This window comes from Muntiacus reevesi, chromosome 1, assembly GCF_963930625.1.
Source record: "Muntiacus reevesi chromosome 1, mMunRee1.1, whole genome shotgun sequence".
NCBI classification, from domain to species: Eukaryota; Metazoa; Chordata; class Mammalia; order Artiodactyla; family Cervidae; genus Muntiacus; species Muntiacus reevesi.
In genome coordinates this window covers 81327471-81354688 of record NC_089249.1, presented here as the reverse complement: position 1 = coordinate 81354688, position 27218 = coordinate 81327471, and the positions used below count along the sequence as shown (strand labels likewise).

The following is a 27218-nucleotide window of genomic DNA, read 5'->3' as shown; positions in this document are numbered from 1 at the left end:
CAGTTTGTCAGTTACAGTTCAGATTTTCCTACTCTGACACTGATTTTTATGGACTTTTCTGTTGTAGTCAGTTGTGATTCTCTGTATTCTCCTATTGACCTATCCAGTTTGGGGGGGCAGTGGTTTTCCCTGTGATCTGACTTCTCCTGTGGATCTAAGAAGAGCTGTTGATTTTTCAGTTAGTTCAGCTTTTTGCTTGTTAAGATGAAGTGGTGACTTCCAAGCTTCTTACGTGCCAGACCATGAAAGTGAAAGTGTTAGTTCCTCAGTCATGTCCGACTCTTTGCAGCCCCATGGACTGTAGCCTGCCAGGCTCCTCTGTCCACGGGATTTCCCCTAGGCAAGAATATTGGAGTGGAGTGCTCCTTCCTTTTCCAAGGGATCTTCCCAACCCAGGGATAGAGCCTGGGTCTCCCACACTGCAGGCAGATTCTTTACCGTCTGAGCTACCAGGGAAGACACATGCCAGACTGTAAATTCATAATTGTAGATTTTATGCTGAGTCTGAGAGGCCTGTGGTACATCCAAGTGGGGTTGTTCCTACACTGATAGTAACCGAATGGGAAAGGAGGTGTGGTAAATAAAATTACCCAAGGCAGAGTTAATGTGGGAAAAGAAGAGGGCCTCTGCAATATCCTTAAGAAAGATCAACAGTTAAAGAAGAAGAGGCGATGCCAATGAGAGATATTATAAATGAACCTGAGAGGGAGGAAGGAAATCAGAAGAATTTGACCTTGTGTAACCCAAAGGGAGAATCTTTTAAAAAAAGGAAAACCAAATAAAAGTGAATCCTGCTGAAAGATAAATATATTAAAGGCTAAAACCTATCTATTGGAGGGAGTTTTTGGTAGGTTAATTCAGTGAAAGCATTTTTGGTAGAGTGGTGTGGATATAATATAGACCAGGAAGAGTTGAGAAGGAGGAGGTGAGGAATGAAATATGGATCTGAGGGAGTATTTTTTTCTTCTAATAGGAAGATTTAAGCACATAAACATTGATGGAAATGAGTGGAATGAGCTGGTAGAGAGATGATGGGAAGAAGATATAGAAAACTGTGGATGACTGGTGGAGTGGAATCTCTTGGAAGTCAGGGAGGAGCTGAGAACCAAAACACAGGAGGAGGGATTAACCTTAGAGGTGAAGAGAGATATCTGGACTATTTTAAAAGGAGAAACACAGGGAAGAATCAGTATGGGTTATATATTATGTCATTCAGTCATTACAAACTCTCTAGTGGTGGATATTGTTTTCCCCAACTTTTAAGTTACCCTGGAAAGTTGAATAACTTGCTCAAAGTTACAAAGGAGAACCTAGGTTGCTTTGAACTCAAACTATGATGCTCCTTTGCCTGTGGTATAAGCTTAAGTTCCCCATAGAAAGTGCCCTGAAAGTGATTAAAATTTAGTTATGCCTTTGATTAATGACTTGATAAGCTAGAATGGAAAGAACTTTTACTGTCACAAATATGCGGTGTCATTTGGAAGAGATTGAGCAAGAGAGGCTGCCTTTAATTAATGTTTGACCAACTCGGTACCAAAGGTCTGACTTTGATTCTTGAGCAACACTTTGCTAGAATGAACAGTCTTGCTTCTGCCTCTGCATATGGCTAAGAAATACCAACATGTATATTTTATATAATTATCTCCTTTATCCCTAATAATCCTGCCACTTGGATATAATTGGGTCTATATTACAAATGAGAAAACTGAAGCTCAAAGAGGTCACGTAGCTTGCCAAGGCCACAGAGGAGGTGGTGAAGTAAGAGCTGAACCCAAGTCTTTCTGAGTCCAAAGCGCTTGCTCTTTCAACAAAGAGTTACTTCATGTAGCTTGAGGATAGGGAGGGACCTGCTGGTTGGAAGATGAATTATGTGGTTTTGTAATAACCCCTGGCATATAACTGGTCCACCAGGATTTTGTCTTTCTCTTTTTCTCCTACTTAAACTTATATTGAGCAAAAGTTGTAAGGCTAATAATAGTCAATATTTATATAATGTGAAGTGTTGTTCTTAATAACTTAATCTTAGAGCAACCCAATGAGGTAGGTTCTGTTATTGTCTCCATTTTACACAGGAGAAAACTAAGGCACAGAGAGGTTGAGTAACTTGCTCATGGTTATAGAGCCTATAAGCAGCAAAGTCAGAATTTGAACCCGTAAAAATTGTGGACTCTAAATAATGATATTGCCTTGCAGGCTGGGATTGTTGGTCTCTAATGAGGAGAGTGAACTTCCCAGGTGGTGCTAGTGGTAAAGAATCAGCCTGCCAGTGCAGAAGATGCAAGAGACACAGCTTCGATCCCTGGGTTGGGAAGATCCCCTGGAGTCGGAAGTGGCAACTACTCCAGTATTCTTGCCTGGAAAATTCTATGGACAGAAGAGCCTGGTAGGCTACAGTCCATGGGGCCACAAAGAATTGGACATGACTGAGAAATTGGACATAGAAAGAAGAGAAAATTAGACTTGATTCTCAGATTTGTTTTTCTAACTTCTTCCCTGTCTTAATTTGACTAGAGATATAAACTTTGGAATCAGACTTAGTATGAATCACAGCTTTACCACTTAAAAAGCTGTGTGATCATGGACAAATTACTTAACTTCTCTGCCACTCAGTTTCTTCATCGGTGATGTGGGGACAATAATAATACTCAACTCAGAGTTGCTGTGAGGATTAAGTGAGACAAAACATTTTAAGAGCTCAGCAGAATGCCTGGCCAGTAGAAATTAGGCAATCAGTTTAGTTCAGTCGCTCAGTCGTGTCCCACTCTTTGCAGCCCCATGAATCGCAGCGTGCCAGGCCTCCCTGTCCATCACCAACTCCCGGAGTTTACTCAAACTCATGCCCATCGAGTCGGTGATGCCATCCAGCCATCTCATCCTCTGTCGTCCCCTTCTCCTCCTGCCCCCAATCCCTCCCAGCATCAAGGTCTTTTCCAATGAGTCAACACTTCGCATGAGGTGGCCAAAGTATTGGAGTTTCAGCTTCAGCATCAGTCCTTCCAATGAACACCCAAGACTCATCTCCTTTAGGATGAACTGGTTGGATCTCCTTGCAGTCCAAAGGACTCTCAAGAGTCTTCTCCAACACCACAGTTCAAAAGCATCAATTCTTTAGGGCTCAGCTTTCTTCACAGTCCAATTCTCACATCCATACATGACCACTGGAAAAACCATAGCCTTGACTAGACGGACCTTTGTTGGCAAAGTAATGTCTCTGCTTTTTTTTTGTATATGAATATTTATATTAATATTATTTATTTATTTTTTGGAAGAATGATATTTTGTTTTATTTACCCATTTCATTGTTCTTTCTTTCTTTTTTTATTTTTTAATTTAAATGATTTATTTATTTTACTTTACAACATTGTATTGGTTTTGCCATACATTGACTTGAATCAGCCACGGGTGTACATGTGTTCCGCATGCTGAGCCCCCCTCCCGCCTCCCTCCCTGCCCCATCCCTCTGGGTTATCCCAGGGCCCCAGCCCCGAGCACCCTGTATCATGCATCGAACCTGGACTGGCGGTTCGTTTCGCATATGATAATTTACATGTTTCAATGCCATTCTCCCATATCATCCCGCCCTCGCCCTCTCCCACAGAGTCCAAAAGACTGTTCAATACATCTGTGTCTCTCTTGCTGTCTTGCATACAGGGTTATCGTTACCATCTTTCTAAATTCCATATATATGCATTAGTATACTGTATTGGTGTTTTTCTTTCTGGCTTACTTCACTCTGTATAATAGGCTCCAGTTTTATCCACCTCATTAGAGCTGATTCAAATGTATTCTTTTTAATGGCTGAGTAATATTCCATTGTGTATATGTACCACAGCTTTTTTATCCATTCATCTGCTGATGAGCATGTCTCTGCTTTTTAATATGCTATCTAGGTTGGTCATAACTTTCCTTCCAAGGAGTAAGCGTCTTTTAATTTCATGGCTGCGATCACCATCTGCAGTGATTTTGGAGCCCCCAAAAATAAAATCTGACACTGCTTCCACTGTTTCCCCATCTATTTGCCATGAAGTGACGGGACCAGATGCCATGATCTTAGTTTTCTGAATGTTGAGTTTTAAGCCAACTTTTTCACTCTCCTCTTTCACTTTCATCAAGAGGTGTTTTAGTTCCTCTTCACTTTCTGCCATAAGGGTGGTGTCATCTGCATATCTGAGGTTATTGATATTTCTCCCGGCAACCTTGATTCCAGCTTGTGCTTCTTCCAGCCCAGCGTTTCTCATGATGTACTCTGCATAGAAGTTAAATAAGCAGGGTGACAATATACAGCCTTGACGTACTCCTTTTCCTATTTTGAACCAGTCTGTTGTTCCATATCCAGTTCTAACTGTTGCTTCTTGACCTGCATATAGGTTTCTCAAGAGGCAGGTCATGTGGTCTGGTATGCCCATCTCTTTCAGAATTTTCCAGTTTATTGTGATCCACACAGTCAAAGGCTTTGGCATAGTCAATAAAGCAGAAATAGATGTTTTTCTGGAACTCTCTTGCTTTTTTGATGACCCAGCAGATGTTGGCAATTTGATCTCTGGTTTCTCTGCCTTTTCTAAAACCAGCTTGAACATCTGGAAGTTCTTGGTTCACGTATTGCTGAATCCTGGCTTGGAGAATTTTGAGCATTACTTTACTAGCGTGTGAGATGAGTGCAATTGTGTGGTAGTTTGAGCATTCTTTGGGATTGCCTTTCTTTGGGATTGGAATGAAAACTGACCTTCCCAGTCCTGTGGCCACTGCTGAGTTTTCCAAATTTGCTGGCATATTGAGTGCAGCACTTTCACAACATCATCTTTAAAGATTTGAAATAGCTCAACTGGAATTCCATCACCTCCACTAGCTTTGTGATGCTTTCTTTCTAAGGCCCACTTGACTTCACATTCCAGGATGTCTGGCTCTAGGTGAGAGATCACACCATCGTGATTATCTGGGTCATGAAGATCTTTTTTGTATAGTTCTTCTGTGTATTCTTGCCACCTCTTCTTAATATCTTCTGCTTCTGTTAGGTCCATACTATTTCTGTCCTTTATCGAGCCCATCTTTGCATGAAATGTTCCCTTGGTATCTCTAATTTTCTTGAAGAGATCTATAGTCTTTCCCATTCTGTTGTTTTCCTCATGTATGGATGTGAGAGTTGGACCATAAAGAAAGCTGAACACCAAAGAATTTATGCTTTTGAACTGTGGTGTTGGAGAAGACTCTTGAGAGTCCCTTGGACTGCAAGGAGATCCAACCAGTCCATCCTAAAGGAGATCAGTCCTGGGTGTTCATAGGAAGGACTGATGTTGAAGATGAAATGCCAATACTTTGGCCACCTGATGCGAAGAGCTGACTCATTTGAAAAGACCCTGAATTGTCTAGTGGTTTTCCCTACTTTCTTCAATTTAAGTCTGAATTTGGCAATAAGGAGTGGTACCTTTTCTTATCAATGAGTTATAAAGTTGACAATGACAGGCAGGATTTGAGCTCGGTTTCACTTGACTCCAGAGCCCCCAAAATTAAGTACTGTATCAAGTACCTCCCAAGCGTTCTCATCACAGCCTTCTCATCATCAAGCCCCTCCCCCAGGTTTCTGGGGTATTGTCAAATGGACCGCTCAATCTTCTGAACACTTAAGCAGTTCCTTTGCCCCTTCCTCTTGCTGTTCCCACTATGATGAGTAGTCAGTGATGAAAAGGCAAAACCAGACTGAGAGTTGGAGGCCAGTGAAGGAGAGATAAGAAGACGAAACATAGTTGATGAAGTGTAAATGGAAGGCATAGGAGTAGCCAAGGTCACACACCTGACCCCCATGTTGCTGACAGATCCCAGCAGGAAATGTGCAAAGCCGATGGGCTAATGCCAGGTCCAAGTAAGGATGTGGTTTAGACAGATGCTTCTATATAATGATTCATTGTAACTGGGCTTCTTTTGAAAGTCTGCCACCCTAGCCCCCACCCACAATGGGTTAAGCTTGCATAGATTTTGAAGGAGCGTCTAATACTTCTATTTTCTATCCATTTTAATTAGTCATTGAGTTCTGTTGCATTTTTATTCATTTATTTGGCTGTGTCAGGTCTTAGCTGTGGAGCACATATTCTTCATTGTAGAGAAGACCTTAGTATCCTGAACAGGGATTGAACCCTTGTCCTCTGCACTGGAAGGCAGATTGTTAACCACTGGACCACCAGGGAAGTCCTTAGTCCTGTTACATTTTTAAAAGACTTTGTGTGTGTGTGTGTTCTGGCCTCTCGATTTGCCATCTGAGAATGCCTGGAGGGGGTGGTGCTCCCTAGGAAGCTGCAGTCATGTAGAAGGTTCTAGATTTTACAGGATGGTCTGAGAAAACATAGGTTAGGGAGAATCTATATTAAGGAAGGAAGTCAGAGTTGTTATCATGCAGAGTGTGAGTTTGCCCCAGTCCTAAAGCTGGAGCAGGCCATAAATAAGAGCATAAACAAAGAGGTCAGACATGGGGGAGATGGGAGATTGATGAGCCTGGAGGATTAGGGCAAATGGTGGAGGTCTAATGACAGAAGGGGTGTAAACATCTGAAAAATTGCCATGTGGAGGTGTTTGTATTACTTGGGGTGAGCCTGGCTGCTCAACATAGATTTCTCAAGCAAGTTCTCAAAAGTGCTGGTCATAGCAGAGCAAAGTGAACACCTGTGTGTGTGTGTCTGTGTGTGTGTTGGGATGGTATCCAAAAAGGGTAGCCAAAGGAACACCCTGTAGAAGGAAATTTTCTTAGAAGTTCTGTGTTTTACAATGATGCTCTGTTTTAATATTAAAAAAAGTTTACATGACACCGTTAAGTAACGTGAGCGTTCCAGAAGAGTGCTCCCTACTTAAGCTATGACATATAAAGTTTTTTTGACCATGTTGTGTGGTATGTGGGATCTTAGTTCCCCAACCAAGTATCAAACTTGTGTCCCCTGCAGTGGAATCATGGAGTGCTAACCACTGGGCCACTAGGAAAGTCCCTAAACTATAACTTGAAGAAACTTTGTCATTTACCTTCACCCAAAATCCCTGGCTATAGTGTGAAGAAGCACAGGTTAAGGGGATCCTTGAAAGTGAAAAGTGAAAGTATTAGTCACTCAGTTGTGTCCGACTCTTTGTGATGCCATGGACTATATCCCACTGGGCTCCTCTGTTCATGGAATTTTTCAGGCAAGAATACTGGGTTGGGTAGCCGTTTCCTCTTCCATGGGATCTCCCCCACCCAGGGATCAAACCGGGGTCTCCTGCATTGTGGGCAGATTCTTTACCATCTGAGCCACCAGGGGATCCTTAACGGATCCTAATTACCTGCTGTTCACTGTATGAATACAATGTGAAGAGTGGCTTTTGAAGAATAAATTCTTCTTCAATTCCAATACACATCCTTGCTTTTGATGTCCTTCTGTCTATGTGCATCCACCTCATTCTTACATTCTTGCCTCAAGTATACTAGTCTTACTCCTTAACTGTTCTTACTCTGATTATTACAATATGCACTTCACACCTTAAAAAAATAATATTAAGCTTTGATTATTAGAACAATACAGATTTACTATAAAGATAGGAAAGTTCTTTGAAATATTTTTTAAAAGCAGAGAATTTTATTAATTCTTTGTATCTCTACATGGACTCAAGTTGTAATGATGCAAAAGAACACATAAATATTTTCCTCCCCAGTTCCTGTTCCACTGGCCATCCTGTTCTTTCTGGAAAGCATGCAGTTTCTTGTATATTCTTTTAGGATATGTTTTTTGCATATTTAAGTAGTTGTATGCATATGTTCTCCCCTGTTATTTGTCCACAAATGGTTGTTTAATAGACATATAGACAGACAGACACACATTGTTCTGTACTTTTTGACTCCAATACTGTGTCTTGGAGACCATTCCACACCAGCACATTGAGATCTTCCTCAGTTTTTCGTGACAGTCCAGTGAGTAGTAGACTATTAGTCAGCAGGTCTCTGGTCTCTCCCACATCTGTCATTTGTGTCACATTAATTGTGCAGAAATACCACTCCCTTGTTCTCCTACCTTGATCGATCCTACCAGCCACCCCCAACCCCATTAGCAGTGCGGAGGTCCATGCGCTGCTCCATCTGACAGCACTCCCGTCCCAGGTCACGACTCTGCCAGGCTTCTCGCTGTTCCTTCTTGCCTTTTCCTCGTTTTCTGTGTCCTCTTCTCTGCTCTTCCCAGCCTTCCTTGCCTCAAACAGATCTTCCTCTCAGACCTTTCTGGCCAAAGTGCTTCCTCCATGAAACCCCTAGCCCTCAGAGCTAACCACCGAATCCGCCTGCAGTGCAGGAGACACAAGAGACATAGGTTCGAGCTGTGACTCCAGTATTCTTGCCTGGAAAACCCCATGGCCAGAGGAGCCTGGTGGGCTACAGTCCAAAGGGTTACAAACAGTCGGACATGACTGAGGGCCTAAGAACACAGCACACACACACTGTCTTGTTGCTGTGATGTGAACAGCACTTGCCCCACCAATCTGTAAACTCTGTAGGCCAGTGACCATTTTCTTTGTCATTTACTATTTCCTGCAGTGTTTTAAAGCACATCGTTGAAAGGAAATTTCAATATTTGTAAAATTTGTAAGAAGGTCAAGAAACTGGACTCTGTGTGCTGACTCATCCAGGATGGGGTAGGGCAGAATAGAGTGCTCCCTGCAGAGACCGAAGCTGAATCATCTCCCTCCTCCTTCTAGAAAAACAGGCTTGAGGCTAAGTGCTATTAATGTTCATCAGAGTCTTGATGGATGTGCCTAGAAGAGCTTGAAAGGAACAGGCTGAACCTTTGCAGGAAGAACCCAAAATGCAAGGTCTAGTCATTGATTAGCTGCTGTACCTAATGTGACAAATAGGATTTTTACATTGAGCAGCACAAGTTCTGTGTCCGGAGAGTTAATTGGTATTATTTTTCCACTTTTGGTATTCAATCTTTTTTTTTTTTTTTTGGTATTCAATCTTATGATGTAAAAATGTTAAAACTTTAATAACAGGCTATTTTTACTTCTATATAACCTCTTCCATACTTTGCCCTAAAAAAATATTGGATAGCTGCAGTCAGTGAACATACCATTTTTCAGATAAATGGGAATTTTGGTGGAACACAAGGTGACTTCATGTTCTATGGAAGTGGCTTTCTTACCCAGACCTTATGACTCCATCATCTTGATCATCTCCCTCTCTTAGTTTTGGTTTCCCAGGTGGCTCAGTAGTAAAAACAAACAAACAAACAAACAATAATACGCCTGCCAGTGCAGGAGACATAGGAAATGTGGGTTTGATCTCTGGGTTGGGAAGATCCCCTGCAGAAGGAAATGGTAACCCACTCCAGTATTCTTGCCAGGATAATCCCATGAACAGAGGAGCCTGGTAGGCTATAGTCTATGGGGTTGCAAAGAGTCAGACATGAATAAGCACACAACACTCACTCACTCACACTCTTGGTTTTGGCATGACATGTCAGAGCTCAATTTTTTTTTCCTTCCTCCTCAGTTCTCAGAGCTAGAGAAAGATAAATAAGAATCCCCACCCTGCTTTATCTTTTGTAAACTGGAATGTGACTGGAATGTGAGAGCTGGAGGAAAGTGGAACGTTCACAAGAACACATTTTCTGCTGATTACCTCCTTTTAAAAAAGAGGCTCATCTCTGTCTCCCAAAGGAGTAGAAATAACTCAGACCTGAGATTTGTGGAGTTTTTGATCCAGTGACCTCACCCACCTTACTTCTCATATCATTTAGTATTTCCCAGTTGTCATTCACTTATCACTCCCTACCTTTCCGGTGCTACCTATGTGTACTTTCTCACGTGATACACTCCATTCTAGGCCTGCTGGACTATGCACGGCCTCCCAGGTGTTTGGATGTTTGTGCTATAATTGCCATGTCTGGAGATGCAACAGAAGGAGTGGTTAAAACCTTAGATGGTCTAGATTCAAATTCTGTCTCCACCACTAATCAGTTTGGTATCCTGGTCAAACCCCCTGTAAAGTAATAGCACCTGCTTCAGTAAATTGGGAGGTGTGTGTGTGCTTGGTCATGTCTGGCTCATTGCAACCTCATGGACTGTAGCCCGCCAGGTTCCTCTGTCTGTGGGATTTCCCAGGCAAGAATACTGAAGTGGGTTGCCATTTCCTTCTCCAGGGGATCTTCCCAGGGATCACAATGAGTTAATATTTATAAAGCACTAGAACAGAGCCTGGGTTGTAGTAAGAATCTTATTATCCAAATTTCTTCTAATATTTGAAGACCAGATAAGATCCTACCTCTTATACAAAACCCTTCTCTGACTAATCTTGCTGAGCCCACAATGATCTCTTACTCCTTTGAATATTATAACATGTGTGATATTTAATTTACTGAAACGGCACCTTGATACAGCTGCAGAATAAAAAGGAAGGAAGAGAAAGGAAGGAAGGAAGAAGGACAACACCTGAGTTCAAATCTTGACATTGTAACTTACTGTGGGACTCTGAGGGAGTTACTTGAGTCTTGGTTTTTCCATCTGTGAAATGGCTATTTAATACCTTAACAGGGTTATTATGAGGGCCAAGTAAGATAATGCTTGAGAAGTATCTCATACACATCTTGACTCATGGTAGACCCTCAATAAATACACATGCTTTTTTAAAAAATATTATTTAGAATTTTTTCCCCCAGATTATAAAAGTAGAATTGTAGAAAATTTAGGTAATGTAGCAGGGTATAGAGAGGAAAGTTGAAATAACCTCATAAACTTCTTTCTGGAGACAACAATTTCCCTAGCCAGTAACTCCTACCTTGGAAACTAAAACACAGGTGGGTCTATTTCCTTTGGTCTTTTTCTGTGAGTGTGTGCTGACACACATATGTTAAAAAGGGAACAATTCCATTATATACCAGTTTTATTGTCTGCTTTACTTTACATAGGCAATTCTCCAACTTATTTAGTATTCGTCAGCCATGGTTTTCCTGAGTCATATCATATACCGTATACATCTATACTTATTTAACCAAAACTGTATCACTGGATGTGGAGGTTATATTGGGGTTTTAACTAAAGAATGCTGCATTATATACCTTTGCATATGAATTTTTTCACTATCTTTGATTACTTTGTTATGAGAAATGCTTAAGAATAGAAATATTGGATCCAAGAAAACACATCAGAGGATCCTGGTGCCTACTGCCAACTTTTGCCTCTTCTAGAATATGTATAAATTACATTCTTACCAAAAGTGACCAAGGGTGTCCATCACATCTCACCTTTGCCAATCTTTAGCTTTTTGTCTGTTTCATCTGTTTACTTTAACCCAATTATAATCTCCCTGAGCAGGCCATGCTGCTTCTTTGTATCCACCACAGAACATTTTCTGGTGTCCTTCAGGTAGTAGCCCTCATGAGTATTTGCCAAATGACTGAATTTCTATTCACAACTATTCCTCTGTGGTTAAAGAGCCAGAGAAGGTACTGGAACAATCACTTTATTGGTCAAATTGAGAGAGAGGTTTATATACTTGCCCTTGGTCTCCCACTGAGATGAGTAGAAAAGTATTAAATCACAGGTAATTCGCTCATGATCAGGGGCTAAGAGAGACCATGAGGTATTTTTCAGGGTCAGCTCTGCAGCATGTTTGAAACTGGCTTTCTGTACTGCTATCCATTCTTCCCTCACAACTGGGTGTGGAGAGGGGCGGGATCTGCTTTTACAGCTTTGCTGTGTGGCAGAATGAGGGGAATTTTCCAGATAGTTCCTCTTGATGGCTGTTGGCACAATTGCAGCTTTGCCTCTGGGAGCCATCAGACTGTGGCTCCGAAAGCCTGGACAGCTGTTTCAGCAGGTCAGATTGTGAGAGCCCTGTGTTTTCGTTGGCATGGAGAGCCATGTAGGATTTCAAACCATGAATAGCCTTAAAATTTTCCCTGTCCTAGCTCCCTACTAAGTGCTTTGAGTAGTGGGGCTAAAGTGAGGAAAACAGTTATTGTCTCTTTTCCCTTCCAGTCCTCTCCTCATCAACACACACCCCAAATATAGTGACCCAGATGATTTCCTGGCACTTTTCTGAATGCCAGAGTTTCTGAGGCCATCTTCTGGGAATAATGCGTTCCTTTAGAGATTTTTTTGAACCTACAAATCCACTGTGAAGAATGATACCTCCTCTCCCAGCCCCAGAGCCCTCTCTGCTGGCATAGTTCTCTTTTTAGGTAAAGAGGCTTAGAGTGTGAAAGCTTGCTATGGATTTGGGGGCATCTAAGCCCATAGTATCTCTGTGCTAGTTTCACCTGCCCGTTTGCAAACTGAACGCGTTTTACAATGCTCAGTGAACAGTTGTCCCCAGAAGCAAGTGGTATAAACCAAAAGGGTAAATCCAAGCTGATACACATTCTCATGGAGAGTTTGCTTTCCTGGGAAGGGCCAGTGTGATTCTGTATTCCCTGTAGCTCTCAGAGGTCTTAGAGCAAGTATCTTTAAACTACAGGTTGGAAGACTTCTCTTAGAATTAAGAATTGTCACTGTGGTAGGTGTAGTGGACTAACAGGTCAACTCCTAGTGTGTAGAGGTTGGAAAATAAAAGATGAAGCTTTATTTCCCGGACTCCCTCGCAGTTTGGGTTTTGATGGGATTGAGGTTCTGCTAACTAGATCCACTTCTTTTGAGGCTTGGATGTGGGAACCAAGTCACGTGTGGGAAGAGCCATATGTGGTAGTGTGGAGCCATGGTTGTGTGGTTCTGAAGCTGCTAGCTTTAGCAACGGCGTCCCAGCTCAGCAGGCAGCTTCCTGAGCTAAGCAGCTCCCTTGGTGGCCCCGATCTATGGCATGAATTCGGGAATCACTCCTGGAGTCAATTCCTTAGCTAGCCAACTTCCCCCTTCCATTTAATATTTGTAGTAAACCCCTCTTTGTAAACCTGCTGACATAACTCTGTAGCTGCAAAGCTATCCATTGTCTTATCTTGTTCATTTATTGGCTGAGACAAAATAAAATGTTGGAATTTGATCTTTGACCTTGATTTTATTACAGATATCCTTTCACCAAAGATAGTTTTGGACTATTCCGTTCCCTTTTACATGCATTTCCTGGTGATAGTGGATGACCTTATGTTGAACTTTTTCCCAGAATTATGTTGATTGAACTGTTTAATTGGTACAATTTCATGTGCCAATTCACACCTCATCTTTCCGTAAAGAGTATTATATTATTAATAAGTATAGCTATTTAATAATAGCTATGGAATGCATATCTGTTGAAGCTTGTAACAGACACAGAAAGGACTGGGAGAAACACTTTGCTGTTTATCAAGACATAAGTACTGGTATTTCAATTTCAACAAAACAGCACTACCCTATTATATAAATCATGGTTACATTAATTCTTGACATCACAATACAATCATGGCATCTCATGACAACTCAAAAAATGTTAATATGATATTGTTCCTGGGGTATCACACTAGTGTCTGATTTTAATCAGTTGTCTTATAGACTTATTTTTACCCTAGTTTGCTGAAACGTTGCTATGAAAAATAGACTAAAGATATTTCAGGCATACAGGGCGCTGGTTGGAAAGGCACTGATTTAACCGGGCAGGACTATGCTCAGAAATTATAAAGTTGGAATATATTCCTGAAGGGTGTTCTTTTAATCCTTGAAGGTTTTGTCCTTCAGCTAGACACAGCTATAGGGCAGGTCAATTTGAGAAGTTAGACTGCAAGCCTGAGTAGAGAATGCTTTCTCATCTTGCAGGTTCTGTGGAAAGAGCTCTTCGTTATGCTAGATGCTCAAGGACATGTAGGAAAAAGCATTTCTGAAGAAGGAATAAGCATTCTGTCTGCAATTCAGAACTAAAAAAGGAATTTGTTTATTGAGAGCAAGAGGATGCAAGCAATATAAAAATCAAAAGCTTATCTGGCTTTAATTGACTTTTCTTTCTCTGCTTCTCAAAATGGAGTTGGATTTTATTTGTACATTTTCTATGGGTCCCATCTGCTCAGAAATCCTTATACAGGGGAAGCTGTGGGGCAGATTCCTTAAGTGACCCTTTATAAGAATTCTTATCAGGGTGGGAGTAATTGCTCAATGCTGCCTACTTCTTCCCCTTCTGCTTCATGTGTACTACAAAATAGTCATTGCATGCAATGGTGAGCCCAGCGATTAGCGAAAAGAAGCTCTGGAAGCCCACTTTGCCATCTCGACACTGGTCCAGGTCCTTCATTATTTTGTCCACGGCCAGAGGGTCTTTTTGATTCTGAAACAAAAAGAATAGAAGCAAGAACCGTCAGTCAGTGGTTGCAGTGACGAGCTTCTTTGTTCTGCTGACTACTCTATGTATAATCTCATTATTTGAATTCTTGCTTTAGATCACAGTGATATTTGGAGGTCTTCTAAATGTACTTTTCTGCTTTGAGAGAGCATTTCAGTAAATTCATATTTATTGCAGACTAGGAAAGAGGTTTCCATGGCATTCTTTTGTGTAACTCAGGGACTAGAAATAGTCTATTTCTAGAAAGAGGAGATACAGTGCTGGAGAAGGGAGATCCACGACTCTGAATTCTCAGTCCACTTAAAATCTGACCTGCTTTACTCACAGCCCAACTGTTACCACAATTTTTTTTCCTTTTAATTTTTTTTAATTGGAGGATAACTGCTTTTCACTATTGTGTTGGCCTCTGCCACACAAATTATTTGGAAGATATGGACCATGGAGTTAAGCGTTAGTTGCTTAGTTGTGTTCAACTCTTCCCAACACCATGGACTGCAGCCTGCCAGGCTTCTCTGTCCATGGAATACTCCAGGCAAGAATACTGGGGTGGGTGGCCATTCTCTTCTCCAGGGGATCTTCCTGACCCAGGTATTGAACCTGGGTCTCCTGCATTGCAAGCAGACTCTTAACCATCTGAGCCATCAGGAAAGTCTGTTACCACAGTTTTAACAAATTTTAATTCCTTATAGCATGGTCAAGTCTTTAAAAAAGAAACTCCTATGAGAGACCTCATGAGATTACTTAGGGAGTAAATTTCAGATCTTTGTCCTGTGGATTTTGAAGCAATGCTAATGATACCCTGGGATGGGTTAGATTTAAAGAGGACAGGCAGTTGGTCCTCTCTTGTTGGCACAGCTGAGGCCAACCTAGTGTGACTTAATGTCATATTAGCCAGGTGAGTAAGTGACTTTACACACCTTGGTGGACCTCCATGTAACAGCTAAGAACTGAGGCTGGACTTGCTGCAGAGTGTTTCTAAAATTGCTTCTGTTCTTAATGAGTTGGCCAATCCATGTCATCCTATACTCTTTGCTGGATGTTTTACATTGGATGTTTCAAAAGTAGTACATGTGACGGAGTCATAAAGCTCCCCACAACTCTCAATGCCGTAGCACAAATGCATGGAACTGGAATGAACAGGTAAGATCCCCTTTGTTTTTCCTTTTCCCTTGCTTTCATAGGTGATTGGTTTAATCACTCCTTTTCATTGTGTTGATGCTTAGAAGTGGGAAAGTGTAGTTTCTCCCGTAGGGTCCATGCCATCAACCAGAAGTAAATATGGCCATTTACAGGGCCATATTTAGGGTTCAGGGGGACTTTCCTGGTGGTCCAGTGGTTAAGACTCTGTGCTTTCAATGCAGGAGGGTGGGTTTGATCCCTATTTAGGGAAGTAAGTTCCCACATGCTGTGTGGTACAACCGGAAAAAAAAAAAAAGAAAAAAAAACAACCACGTTAAGGGCTCAAGTAAAGCATTTAGGAATCCTGTTGACTGCATACTTGAGTAAGGGAACTGACACACACTGTCTCAAGTGTGCTGGATGTTTATATAAACTGTGCTCAGAAAGCCTTTAAGGTAAGCAGCATGCCCTAAGCAGACAACTATAACCTGTCTATGCAGCTGCCTCCCTCTTTTGGTGGGTTTCAGTTAATTCTGGCCTCAACCCCAGCTTCCTGGCTGTGGTCACAAGCAGTGCAATTTGGATGACATAATGGATCAGATTTAGAAACAAAACGTTGTCAACGTAGCCACTGTGGGTGTGCCTGGAATAATGACCCCACGCTTAGAAAAAATTGTACTGCCATGTTCAGAACTGTGTTGAACACTTTATCAAACCACAAAGCCTGTAGGAAGGGTCTTTGTCTCAGGTGATAGTCATCCTGGCTTCTAACTTATGTAACAACACAATTAACGAGTGTTTAGAAGTAGACTGAGAGCTTCCTTGTGTGATGGGCAGGTTTACAATGAGCACATTTTGTCCTTGAATTTTATGCTTGCCTAGAAGGATCACAGAAAGTGAAAGTGGTCTCGGAGATGATCATGTCCAGCCTCTCATTTTATAGAGGGCCTGAACTGAGGCACAGAAAGCTGAAGCAACCTTCCCAGTGTTAATTAGGGTCCTGGTCTGGGTTTGTATCACAGAACTGTAAGAAAGCAGAGCAACAGTGTCCTCTAATTCATTCTAGGATAGCACTGTGGTAAGTGCAGCTCTAAGATACAAGTTAAATGATTTCTATCTGTTTATTTGACTAATATTGATAACCCTATAAATCATCATGTACTATAAAACCTTATGTTTACTGGGTTAGGAGTTAGGGGCTTAACTACTGCTGTTTACTATGCAGATAAGAGGCAGGACTCTGCCTTTTACCATCTCCTCCCCAGTGGTTCAGATGGTAAAGAATCTGCCTGCAATGCAGGAGTCACAGGTTCAATCCCTGGGTCAGGAAGATCCTGAAGATCCCTCCAGGGGAAGTTCATCCCCTGGAGACAGGCATGGCGACCACTCCAGTGTTCTTGCCTGGAGAATTCCATGGACAGAGGAGCCTGGTAGGTTACAGTCCATGAGGTCACAAAGGGTTGGACACAGTTGAGTGACTAACACTTTCACTTTCCCTTCACCCTTTAGAGGCTAATGCAATGTTCCACACCACGTACAGTACTGATCTCTTTAAGTGACTCTGGTTGTAGCAGCCAGAGAAAGGTTTGCATTTCAATCTAGTAGCGCAGGCATAAACTCAAACTGTGCTCCTGTGTTCTCATAGCATCATCAATGTGAAAAGGAGATTTTTCTGGAGTGATGCTTGGCTCTCATTCAGCAGATACTTGACACCATTTGTTTAGAGTAGTGTTAGAAAAAAGTTTGAAAGTCTTTATCTAAAGGGATTTGATTTAAGAAGGGACATAAGTGGATATGACCAGGACAGGGCACCTCCAATGCCAGGTTTATGGACCTGAGGGCAACAAGGCAACCTGGATAATTACTCTGGTGAAAGACCTTCTTTCCCGCAATTCTGTCTCAATGGACACAGTGACTCCAGATGGAATCCTTCAACACCTCGTATTGTGGTGATTTGTGTGTAGTTTCATTTCATTTCCAAACTGTAAGTTCCTTAAGAGCAGGGGCTCTGTCTTCTTTGCTGTCTGTTTCCTCCCATAGTATCTTACAAACAGGAAAGCGCTCAATAACGTTCAATAACTAAACGAATGAAAACACCTTTCTAGTAGTGACTTCCACAGGGAAGGGCTAGAAAGAGGAAGGGAGAGGAAACAGGGCCCATAAGCACGATGACTGATTCTTTCTGAGCCTTTCAACACTTACTTCCAAAAATCCAGGGAACTCCTTTTCCATCAGTACTCTCAGGTCTTCCTTTGTTAAGTAACCTTTATCACCAGCAAATTTGTGAAATGTGAACATCATGGTTTCCATGGCGTGTTCCATTTGAGACGGCATTTTGGTGAAGTCTGTTGAAACCTATTAAAGGATGTAAAGAAACAATCTACATTAACTTTATAAAAAATTTTATTCATTTATTTACTTGGTTGTATTGGGTCTCAGTTGCCGCAGGCAGGCTCTAGAGCACACAGGCGCAGTAGCTGTAGACCCACACGGTATAGTGGCCCCAAGGCTACGTTAAGTGACAGGAATTTCCAGTCTTTTGAAAATGACTGGAAGAGCTCATCCGTTCAGTCCTTTTCCAATTCACCCCAGGTCTGGGGCCTTCCTCCTGATGATGGAAACAGGCGCTTCAGGTATGGGTGCTCTGAATGAGGGATTTTATCTAGTTGCCTGCTAAGGCTGCATAATGAAGAATGAAAACTCTGATCATCTGGAAAAGCAAGATCAGTGCCCCTTCCTTTAACTGACAAAGTACCTACTGAAAGAACAGATGTTTCACCACTTCTCTTGGTGGCGGTGGCGGTGGATGTTTCACCACTTCTCTTGGTGGCGGCGGTGGTGGGCGCTGGTAAATGGGACTCTTCCATGTGGATATGGCTGAATACCAACACCCACAGTCAAGCCTGATTAATAAAAGAATTTCAACCCTCCAAGCTTCACTAGGTAACCTTGTTTGGTCTCATTCTAATGTTTAGAAATATGCTTAAAAATGAATTTCATCTTCTGAGCACTGTGTGTGTGTGTGTGTGTGTGTGTGCGTGTGCGCGCGCGCGCACCACACAGCATGGCTTGTGGGATCTGTGTTCCCCAGCCAGGGATTGAACCCAGGCCACTTCAGTGAAAGTGAGGAACCCTAACCACTGGATCACCAGGGAATTCCTTGTATTCTTTACTAAAGTTCTGAACTTGTTATTGATCGTAACAAAGTCATTTGCATCTTTGGTAGTAACATCAGTTGCCCTACCCAAATACCAGCTACCCAAAGCCTTGAGAAGGAACACATAACAGTATATACTAATCACTCTGGGGATCTGATATATTTTTGGCATCACTAGACAGAAGAGCTACTCTCACAGTCTGAGGTGCAGTGTGGGAAAGGAAGAGCTTTTCATTGTGAATAGCTTAAAGGAAAGGAAAGGATTTGTCAGGTCATTATATTCAGGTATAATAATCTGGGGGCATTTGTCTCATCAAGGCCCAATGCCTGGTACTTAAGAGGAGCCCAGTGAATTTTGCTTAATTGGAAGGCATGCTTCAGCAAGAACAGAGTAGCTTTGGCTTACACCAACTAAAATCACTACTGGATAGGAAATAGATGAAATTGAATTGAGACTAATATACCACTTGAAAAAAAAAAGTCAGCAATTGGTTTAGAGTAGCAGTCCCCAAACTTTCTGGCACCAGGGACTGGTTTTGTGGAAGATAGTTTTTCCACAGATGGGGAAGGAGGATGGGGGATGATTTCAGGATAATTCAAGAGCATTACATTTATTGTTCACTTTATTTCTAACCTATTGCCGTCACTGATCTGACAGGAGGTACTGGTCCACAGTCCCAGAAGACAAGGACCCGTGGTTTAGAGCAGTGGTTGAAGGGGAGGCTGGCATCTTCTCCTGAAGAGTCTCAATAGGAACTGGAGACATGCATTCATTCTGGTTCCTGTTGCAGATATATGCATACTCAACACAGATCCCTAAATGCTATCTTTTACTGAGGAGAAGGTGGAGTTGGTGAACAAGAGGATTGAGCAATTACACTTTGAATTGAAAGTTCTACCCCTTAATCCCCAGAAAAGTACAGGAATCAGCATGCCAAAGAATGTGCTACTCTAGAGAATGCTATAAGCCAGAATCTGGCATGATTCATCTGGAAGACTTCTCATGGAGAGAGCAACAAATCCAAGGTCCACTGTGGGATGAATTCCAGAGGACTCACATCCTTTCCCCTCTCTCCTGACACGGCCAGTATCTGGCTTCACATGGCAGGAGCTTAGAGGGAGTCACCCTCGCCTGGATTGGCTCTGCAAGTCCAGCAACATAAGAGATAACTAAGAGAACTGAACTGAGTGAGTCACCTTTGGGAGGAGACTGTGGCATCCCACTTCAGTTCTGAAATATCTCAGGAAAGGAGTCGGCCACCACAGAGGTTTAAAAATACCTGTGCCCAAGCTCTACGGCCAGAGCACTTTACAGTCAATGCCCAAAGATCTCAGAAACTGATCTGGCTGTGGGACACCTCGTTCACTTTCTTCACAGGGCAGAACAGAAGGAAAATGCACTGCAAAGCCAGAGAAGTAAGAAGGGGAATGCAGCATGAAAAGGACCCCTAAGGCAGGAAACAGGCTACTTCAGGAACTTCCAAGAAATACAGGTTGTAAGATGAGGAAGTCCTGGCCACCCTTGAATACCTTCTTCAAGAGAGTGAGACCCGTCTTCCTGGAGTGAGCACTCAGGTCTCAGGACACTCCAAACCCAGCCAGGGATGGTCTGCGCTTACTATGCACTGTGGGAGCTTTTCTGCCCCCATTGGATCTCCCTCTGCTGTTTACTTAGCACGTAGGCTGCAGTCACAGCAGCCAGCACAGACTCCGTTTGTTCCCTGGTGCTTGTACTCAGTAGGTAAGTCACGTCCAACTCTTTGCGACCCTGTAGACTGTAGTCTGCCAAGCTCTGTGTCCAAGGGATTCTCCAGGCAAGAATACTGGAGTGGGTTGCCATTTCCTTCTCCAGGGGATCTTCCTCACCCAGGGACTGAACCTGCATCTCCTGCATGGGTAGGTGGTCTCTTTACCATTTGAGTCACCTGGGGAGCCCGTTTGTTCGGTAGACCTTCTGCAATGAGAATGCAGAACAGGGGCTACTCGGGAGATCTAAGGTTGTGGAAGCAGAAATAGGTTTGAAAATCAGAGATGACCACCCTCTTCATCAGTTACCAGGGCTCCTGAGGGCACGGGCCGGGGCTAGGAGCAAGTCATTAGGTTTTGAAGGTGAAGCCATCACACTGATTTTAGAGTAAGATGAAGGAAAAGGGGAAGGTGTGATGAACACTATTCTCTTGGCTAGTGGATGGACCCTCCAGTTCTTCCAGAGTGTGGTGGTTGCCCTACTGAGCCAGCCTGCCAGGCCCTCCCATCTTGGGCGTGGCTTATCCGGGCTGGGCAGATGGATTGGTTCCTAAAGCAGCAGTTCAGAAAGTTGATCTTTCCTTCACTGCCTCCGCCCCGCGGCGTCCAGTTCTCCAGCCACCTGACGAGCTCCACCCCCAGGTAGGGGTGGTACTCTAGCTTCTGGCTCGGAAACACTTCTACTGGATGGCCTTGGGCTGAGAGGCAGCAGCATCCTGTTCCCCAGACAACCTACTGCCATTTCATCATTTACCTGCCTCTCCATCCTCGATTTAAGTTCCTAAAGGGTAAGGGCCATTATTCTGTTCTGTCTAGAAACCACTAAATAGTGGTATAGTGTTGCTAACGAGCGAATGAATGAATCAAGCAATTCCCTTGACTGGAGCTGAGGTGCAGGTGTGATTACCCAGGTCTGGGCTGAAACCCTGGCCACTGGAGCAGAGTGGGAGGTGAGGGCTGGGAAGGGGCTGGGAAGGGCCTGGAAAGGGGTAGTCAATGAATGAACAGTAGCATACATTCCATAGTGTAGGAGAAAACGGTGTGTCCTGCTAAACAGGTCTGGTCACCCAACACTTTTTCTCTAGTTTTGGCTTATCCCTCTTTATTGCTCTCTCACTGTGAGCTCCACAAGCTCTAACTGCCTCATTGTTGGTCACCCACGTTTTTACTGAAATCATTTTGTTGTGACGTCTGTGTTTCTCCTATACAGGTCTGAAGAGTGGATGCTCACATATGTTTCTTTGTGTGACTGTCTCTTCAGAAAAGAATTCTGGGCTCTACAAATTTAATTACAGTGGTGGGAATTCGATTTTTGCTGTACCTACACTGAACACCTACTTTGCATGACTAGGCTTGTGCAGGCCCCATCTCCACAGCCCCCACCCCCAAGGTGCTTGACTTTGGGGAGTTCACCAGCTAAGATCATACTATTTAAAAATATGTCCTAAATTCTAGTTAACTGTGCTCTGTGTCTTTCTCCACTAAACTGTGGGCTCCAGGAGCAGGGTCCTAGAAGCTAGTACCCTGCCCTCAGAGTCTGCTCAATGAATCAGTAAGAAGGAAATTGACAGTAATAGAAACTTTGATCCTTCTGGAAGTAGCAGGGAAGTAGGAGTCCTCCTTAGAAAAGTGTCTGCTCCTAAGCAATATCAAATGTTTGCTCTGGACCCATGCCCAGATCCAGGCCATAATTTCAAAAAGGAGATTTCTAAAGAGCAAGAAGTCTGATCTCTTCTGTCTTGTCCATACCCTAGTTTTCTTACAGCCCACCCAGAAAACAATTGGCAGAATGTTAGTAAAAACAAACATGTTATCTAAAATGTGTTTTAGGTGTCCTTCTTTTTGACGATTTTAAAAAGAAAAAAAAAGGGGGGGTGGGGGATGGGATCGGGAATTGAACCCCAAAGGCATTCTTGAATTTAATCCCTAAAGGGAATTCAGAAAAAGTGAGTTGAGGCAATGGATCTAATCCAGGCTCTCTCTCCCACCTTTCACCAAACACAAAATTTTCCCATTAAGAAAATGAGCAGCAAAAGAAGAGTTCCAGATACAATCCAACAGGAAGAACTCTGAAGCCTTCTCTACCCTAACAGAGTACATCTAATTTTCTTTGAAGAGTTGTCAGGTTTATCAGCCAGAACTGGCAAACAATAGCCATTGTGACAACAGCTATTAAATCCACTGTTGAATTAGGTGGTAGTTATTTAATAAAGGGCTAGAAAGTGCTGGAAATTGTTAAAAATAAATTCATTCTTTTTGCTTTTGATGTGAGATTCCTAAATTGTTGAGTCCCAAAAAAATGAGAAGCTTAAGACTCTAAAAAGATCAGCTTTCCTAGCAGTCTGAGTGCTAATCTACACTTTTTATCTCTGAAAGGATTCCATTGTTTCCTTCAACTTTAAAAGACTGGACTGGATCAAGGCCATACCAAGTGGGTAGTGCTCTAAAAAAGTCACAGGGTTAGAGCTGTCCGTGGAAAGCAAAGAGGCAGTCAGTCTCAGCTCCACCCAGCCCAAGGCCTGACCTCACTGGAGAGTAGCTGCTGGAGAGGTTGGCCAGGTGCCAGACATGGGAGGAAAGGGGGTCATCTGATGTTGTACGCGGGAAAAGCCGGGCAAGAGCATCACCTAGAAATCAGGGTGCTTTATGCCCAGTAGGCCGTCAAGAAAATCTGAAGAACCAAAATAAGAATCTCCAAATGGTGGATTAAGGACCGCAGTGAAGAAAGTAGCTTCTGGCTGTCAAGGGAGGAAATACATCACTTGGAAGAGATGATTAAATAGAAACAGGACAGGAATCTGTGGGGGTAGGGCTGAAGAAATTTCAGATGAGTTGTGAACTCATTCCTGCCCTAATGCCTGGCATCACCTTTTGCAATTTGATGAAACACGCCGGAGGCAAAGATCACTGACAGGGTATTTCTGTGGGCCTGGCCTCACCTGAAGGGCAGGATATAAGTCCACTGCTGCAGGTTGAAACTCATGCTGTAGGGGAAAAAGAATCTGCAGGAACTGCAGACCTCTCAATTGGAAGCGCTACCTCCCAAATAAAGCTGAGGCAGCCTGCCAGTGGGCATCCAGGCCGATAACCCTGCAGCTGAAATGCCATGACCCTACCAATCTAACATGTCCTCAACCACAGTTCAGTCAAGAAACCTCTCCTTCAGATGGCCGGCCTGTCTGGGTGTGACTCATTTCCTCTTGGAAAATGCCCTCTAAAATGGCACAGTTCCCCTTTTCCTTCAGGGAGTGTTCTGTCTGAACCATCTGCAGAGAAGGTCTGGAACCATCCAGGCCACACCCACATGGTCTCACAACTGAGTCACAGGCTTCCACTAGGAGAAGTGGGAGCCCTTTGTGCTAACCACGCCCTGCAGAAACCTCAAGGGAGGGATGCGGGTGGGCTTAACGTATTCCAGAGTCTGGCCCAGGCCCCGTGGTGCCTGGCACAGGGCTAGCTGCTCTGCTGGCCCCTCCACCCCCGCCCAACAAGGCAGATTCCGGGTTTCAGTTAGGTGGAGACCGCCCGAGGCTGGAGAGGGCGGTATTCAGGTCTGGGGCGAAGCACCAGACCTTTGCCATGCTCAAATTGTGTCCAGGTACCAACAGCTCATTGTACTGGGCCAGGTTAATCTGGGGCGTTAGATCCTTCATTAAACTTGCTCTTCCTCTATCTCTGTATAGTTCCACTTGTTTAACTAAAATAGCAAGAAGGGAACCCTTTCACTGCAAAACCCACTTCAGTGGTGGCTGGAGGTGGTGGCTCGCCCCCACCCCCTCAGCAAAACTGTGTTATAAGGAAAACAAATAGGATCTTCTTCCCTCCGTTGGTAGAGAGAAACTTCTCGTCTAGCAGACAAATAACAGGAAGCCCAACCTTGAAGCTTGCAGGAGAGGGACAGAAGGGTGTCCTTTAGGGAAAGAACCCGCCAACCCTCTCCGAGTCTGCACGGACCGTCCAGCTAGAAAGAGGCTACGAACATCTGGACAGAAGTCAGCCTGCAGCCGGAGCCCACAAAGAAACAAGCCGGCCAGGACAGGGGGCCAGAAACAGGGAGTCGGTAACTGGGGAGACTAGTCAAAAAGCAGGAAGGGGTCTAAAGAAAGATACACCAAAAAGTAGAAGAGAGCAGACGCCGGGGCACCGACACCTTAGTACTAGTAAAGGCCAAGTGCTCCTTCTTCCGGGGGTCTGGGGGGTCGCGCCGGGGAGGGACAGGGGAGGTGCTCGCCCAGCTGGGGTGTGGCCCAGAGCTGGGGGAGAGGATACCCCCACACGCCCAGCCGACGCCCGACCACCACCATCGTCCCACCCCCACACCTGGGACGCCCGGCGAAGACCGCCTGGCCAGCGGGAGCCGCCGTTGTGGGGATTTCCCCGGGCGCGGGATGTGGGGCCGGGGACCGCCCGGGACCGGCGGGCAGGACTCACCTTGGCAGGAGGCGCAGCGCGGACGCTCGGCTGGGGACGCGCGGCCAGTGAGCAGAGCGCCGCGGGCAGGGCGCCTTAGTACGTGGGGGTGGTGGGTGGGGGGCGGGGGGAGGCAGGAGGAGCCTGGGCGGGTGTCAGGGCCTCGGCTCACCCCACCTCTTCCCCTCCCTCCTCTTCCTGCCCGCCTCCCTCTCCCCCCGCCACACTCACACCCCGGGCGCAGCGCACACACCCTTTGCTCGCTATGCGGAGTAGCCTCGCTCCAGGCCTCCGCCCGCCCCCAGAGAGAACGAGATTGTAAACTCTTCCTACTCAAATGCTCTCGAATATTTTCGTGCCCTTCCTCTCGGGTTTGCTTTTAGCGAGTAAGTGTGGAAATCAAAGAATCCAGTCGCCCTGCGGGTGGGGCGCGCTGGCCCAGAACCGGATTGTAAGCTCCTCGTCTGTAAACTACAGGTCTAGGAATTATTTTCTAGATTATATTGTAGGGAGGGGCACCTGGAGTCCTTAAGACCTCAAAGGAGTCAGACTTGGTTTCAGATTATACACTAAGAAGTAAATTGGGAAGGGGGGTGGGGGTTGTTCCAAGGCCTGCGGGGGATCGCCACCGCCGCCCGTTCTCGGAGAAGCTGAGTTCACTATCCTCCGCAGTGAAGGGGGTGGTGGTGCTGTTTGGCTTTTATAGCTCCAGGGCATTACAAACCCTTGGTTGAACTGGAAATTGACCCCTCTTAGCGTGCGTGGCAGTTGGTCTAGCGTTCAGTTTCGGCTGTAGTTGACATTATTAAAACTTGTTTAAGAATCTCCTTTTTTTCCTTTTTTTGTCCTGAAATTGGCCTGTTTGGTCCTCAAAGCACTTCAAAAGGAATTTAGAGAAAACCTAAGGGTTTCCTAGCTGGTGTTATCCACTCCCCTCCACCCCCGACATTTATTTTAATTGTGGTTAAGGGTTAAATGCAAACTACTAGCAGCTGTTGGTGGAAAAGGGCCCAGTCCCAAGTCTTGGGTTTTCCTTTGTTCCCAGGGGAGGTCCTGGGAGGAGTGAGTGATCCCTGAGGAATGCGCAGTTTTGGGGAATCCTCCAAATGCCTCCATGTGACTAATCTGAGCTCTTGCCAGGAAAACTCGGATTTCAGTTCTCACTCCACTGAGTTCCTCAACCCTGGTGCTGAACGTGGGGCAGTTCTGCAGTCTTCCCATAGGCTTCCTAAACTCTTCCTAGGCTGTTGGTTACAGTCAAGAGTGGAGAAAATTCTTGATCCCTTTAGTTCCAGGAAAGATGCATCTGGATTTAGAATGAGAACATCTGAGTTCCTATACTATGCACTCCTTGATTCCTTCATTTGATTTGCAGTGTTTAGGAATGCTTAGTGTATGTACTAGGGCCTGGGGATTTGGGAATCAAAGAATCAGTCTGTCCTTCAACTTCAAGCCTTGTTGGAAGATAGATTAGCAAACAAAATCCACTGAGCTCAGTGAATGGTAGAGGATGCTATCAGACACTATGAGCATTAAGGAGGCACCTCCAAGTCTCCATGGAATGGAGAATGTTTTAAAGATAATATTTACCATGACTTTAAAATTTGATTGTAAAAAAGGTGCATTCTTCTTGTAGAAGGTTTGGAAAATATACCAATGTATGAGGAGAAAAATAAAATCACTTGTAAATGCATGGACCAAAGATAAACATTTTTATGTATTTCCTTTTTTTTTTTTTTTTCATATTTATGTGGTTGCATTGAGTCTTTGTTGGGCACAGTAGTAGCCCCATGACATGTGGGGTCTTTCTGGGCCAGGGTTCAAACCCATGTCCCCTTCATTGGCAAGCAGATTCGCAACCACTGGACCACCTGGGAAGTCTTGGGTAGTAGTTATTTAGTGAAGGGCTGCTGCTGCTAAGTCACTTCAGTTATGTCTGACTCTGTGCGACCCCATAGACGGCAGCCCACCAGGCTCCTCCATCCCTGGGATTCTCCAGGCAAGAACACTGGAGTGGGTTGCCATTTCCTTCTCCAATGCATGAAAGTGAAAGTGAAAGTCATGTCCGACTCTTAGTGACCCCATGGACTGCAGCCTACCAGGCTCCTCCACCCTGGGATTTTCCAAGCAAAAGTACTGGAGTGGGGAGCCATTGCCTTCTCCAAGTGAAGGGATAGGAAGTGCTAAAATTTGTTTAAAAAATAAGCAAATTCATTCTTTTTGCATTTGATATTGAATTCCTAAATTATGACCACATTGATTATAAAATTATGTATTCTGTTTTTGCTCCATAACTTATCTTTACTATTTATATGTCATCAAGAGCATGATTGTTCATTTACTCATTGCTTTTTTTTTTTTTTTTGACTCAATGAGTTACTGCAGTTGACTATATCTGAGAGTTCTTCATCCTCAGATTCAACCAACCATGGATCAAAAATATCCAGAGAAGTAATTTCAGAAATGTCCAAACAGCAAACTTGAATTTACAACAATTTGCATAGCATTTACATAGTCTTTACAATTATTTGCATTCTGTTAGGTATTAAA

At 43.9% G+C, this 27218-nt stretch overlaps 1 protein-coding gene and 1 long non-coding RNA gene across 3 annotated transcripts in view; one reads left to right on the top strand and one right to left on the bottom strand.

The window, feature by feature from the left end:
* LOC136145577 (uncharacterized) overlaps positions 1-24521 on the top strand; it is an 85480-nt gene extending 60959 nt beyond the window's left edge. For both annotated transcript variants that reach the window (XR_010658808.1, XR_010658809.1), the window contains exon 3: positions 19171-24521. This is a non-coding gene — a long non-coding RNA (uncharacterized lncRNA). The remainder of the gene's footprint in view (positions 1-19170) is intronic.
* Positions 13811-24832, bottom strand: S100A10 (S100 calcium binding protein A10). The gene is made up of 3 exons (XM_065903989.1): positions 24690-24832; positions 17558-17710; positions 13811-14221 (listed from the first exon to the last, which is right to left on the bottom strand). Exons 2-3 carry the CDS (start codon positions 17687-17689, stop codon positions 14060-14062), a joined length of 294 nt encoding a protein of 97 aa, XP_065760061.1. The 5' UTR covers positions 17690-17710; positions 24690-24832; the 3' UTR covers positions 13811-14059.
* Positions 24833-27218: the final 2386 nt, after the last annotated feature.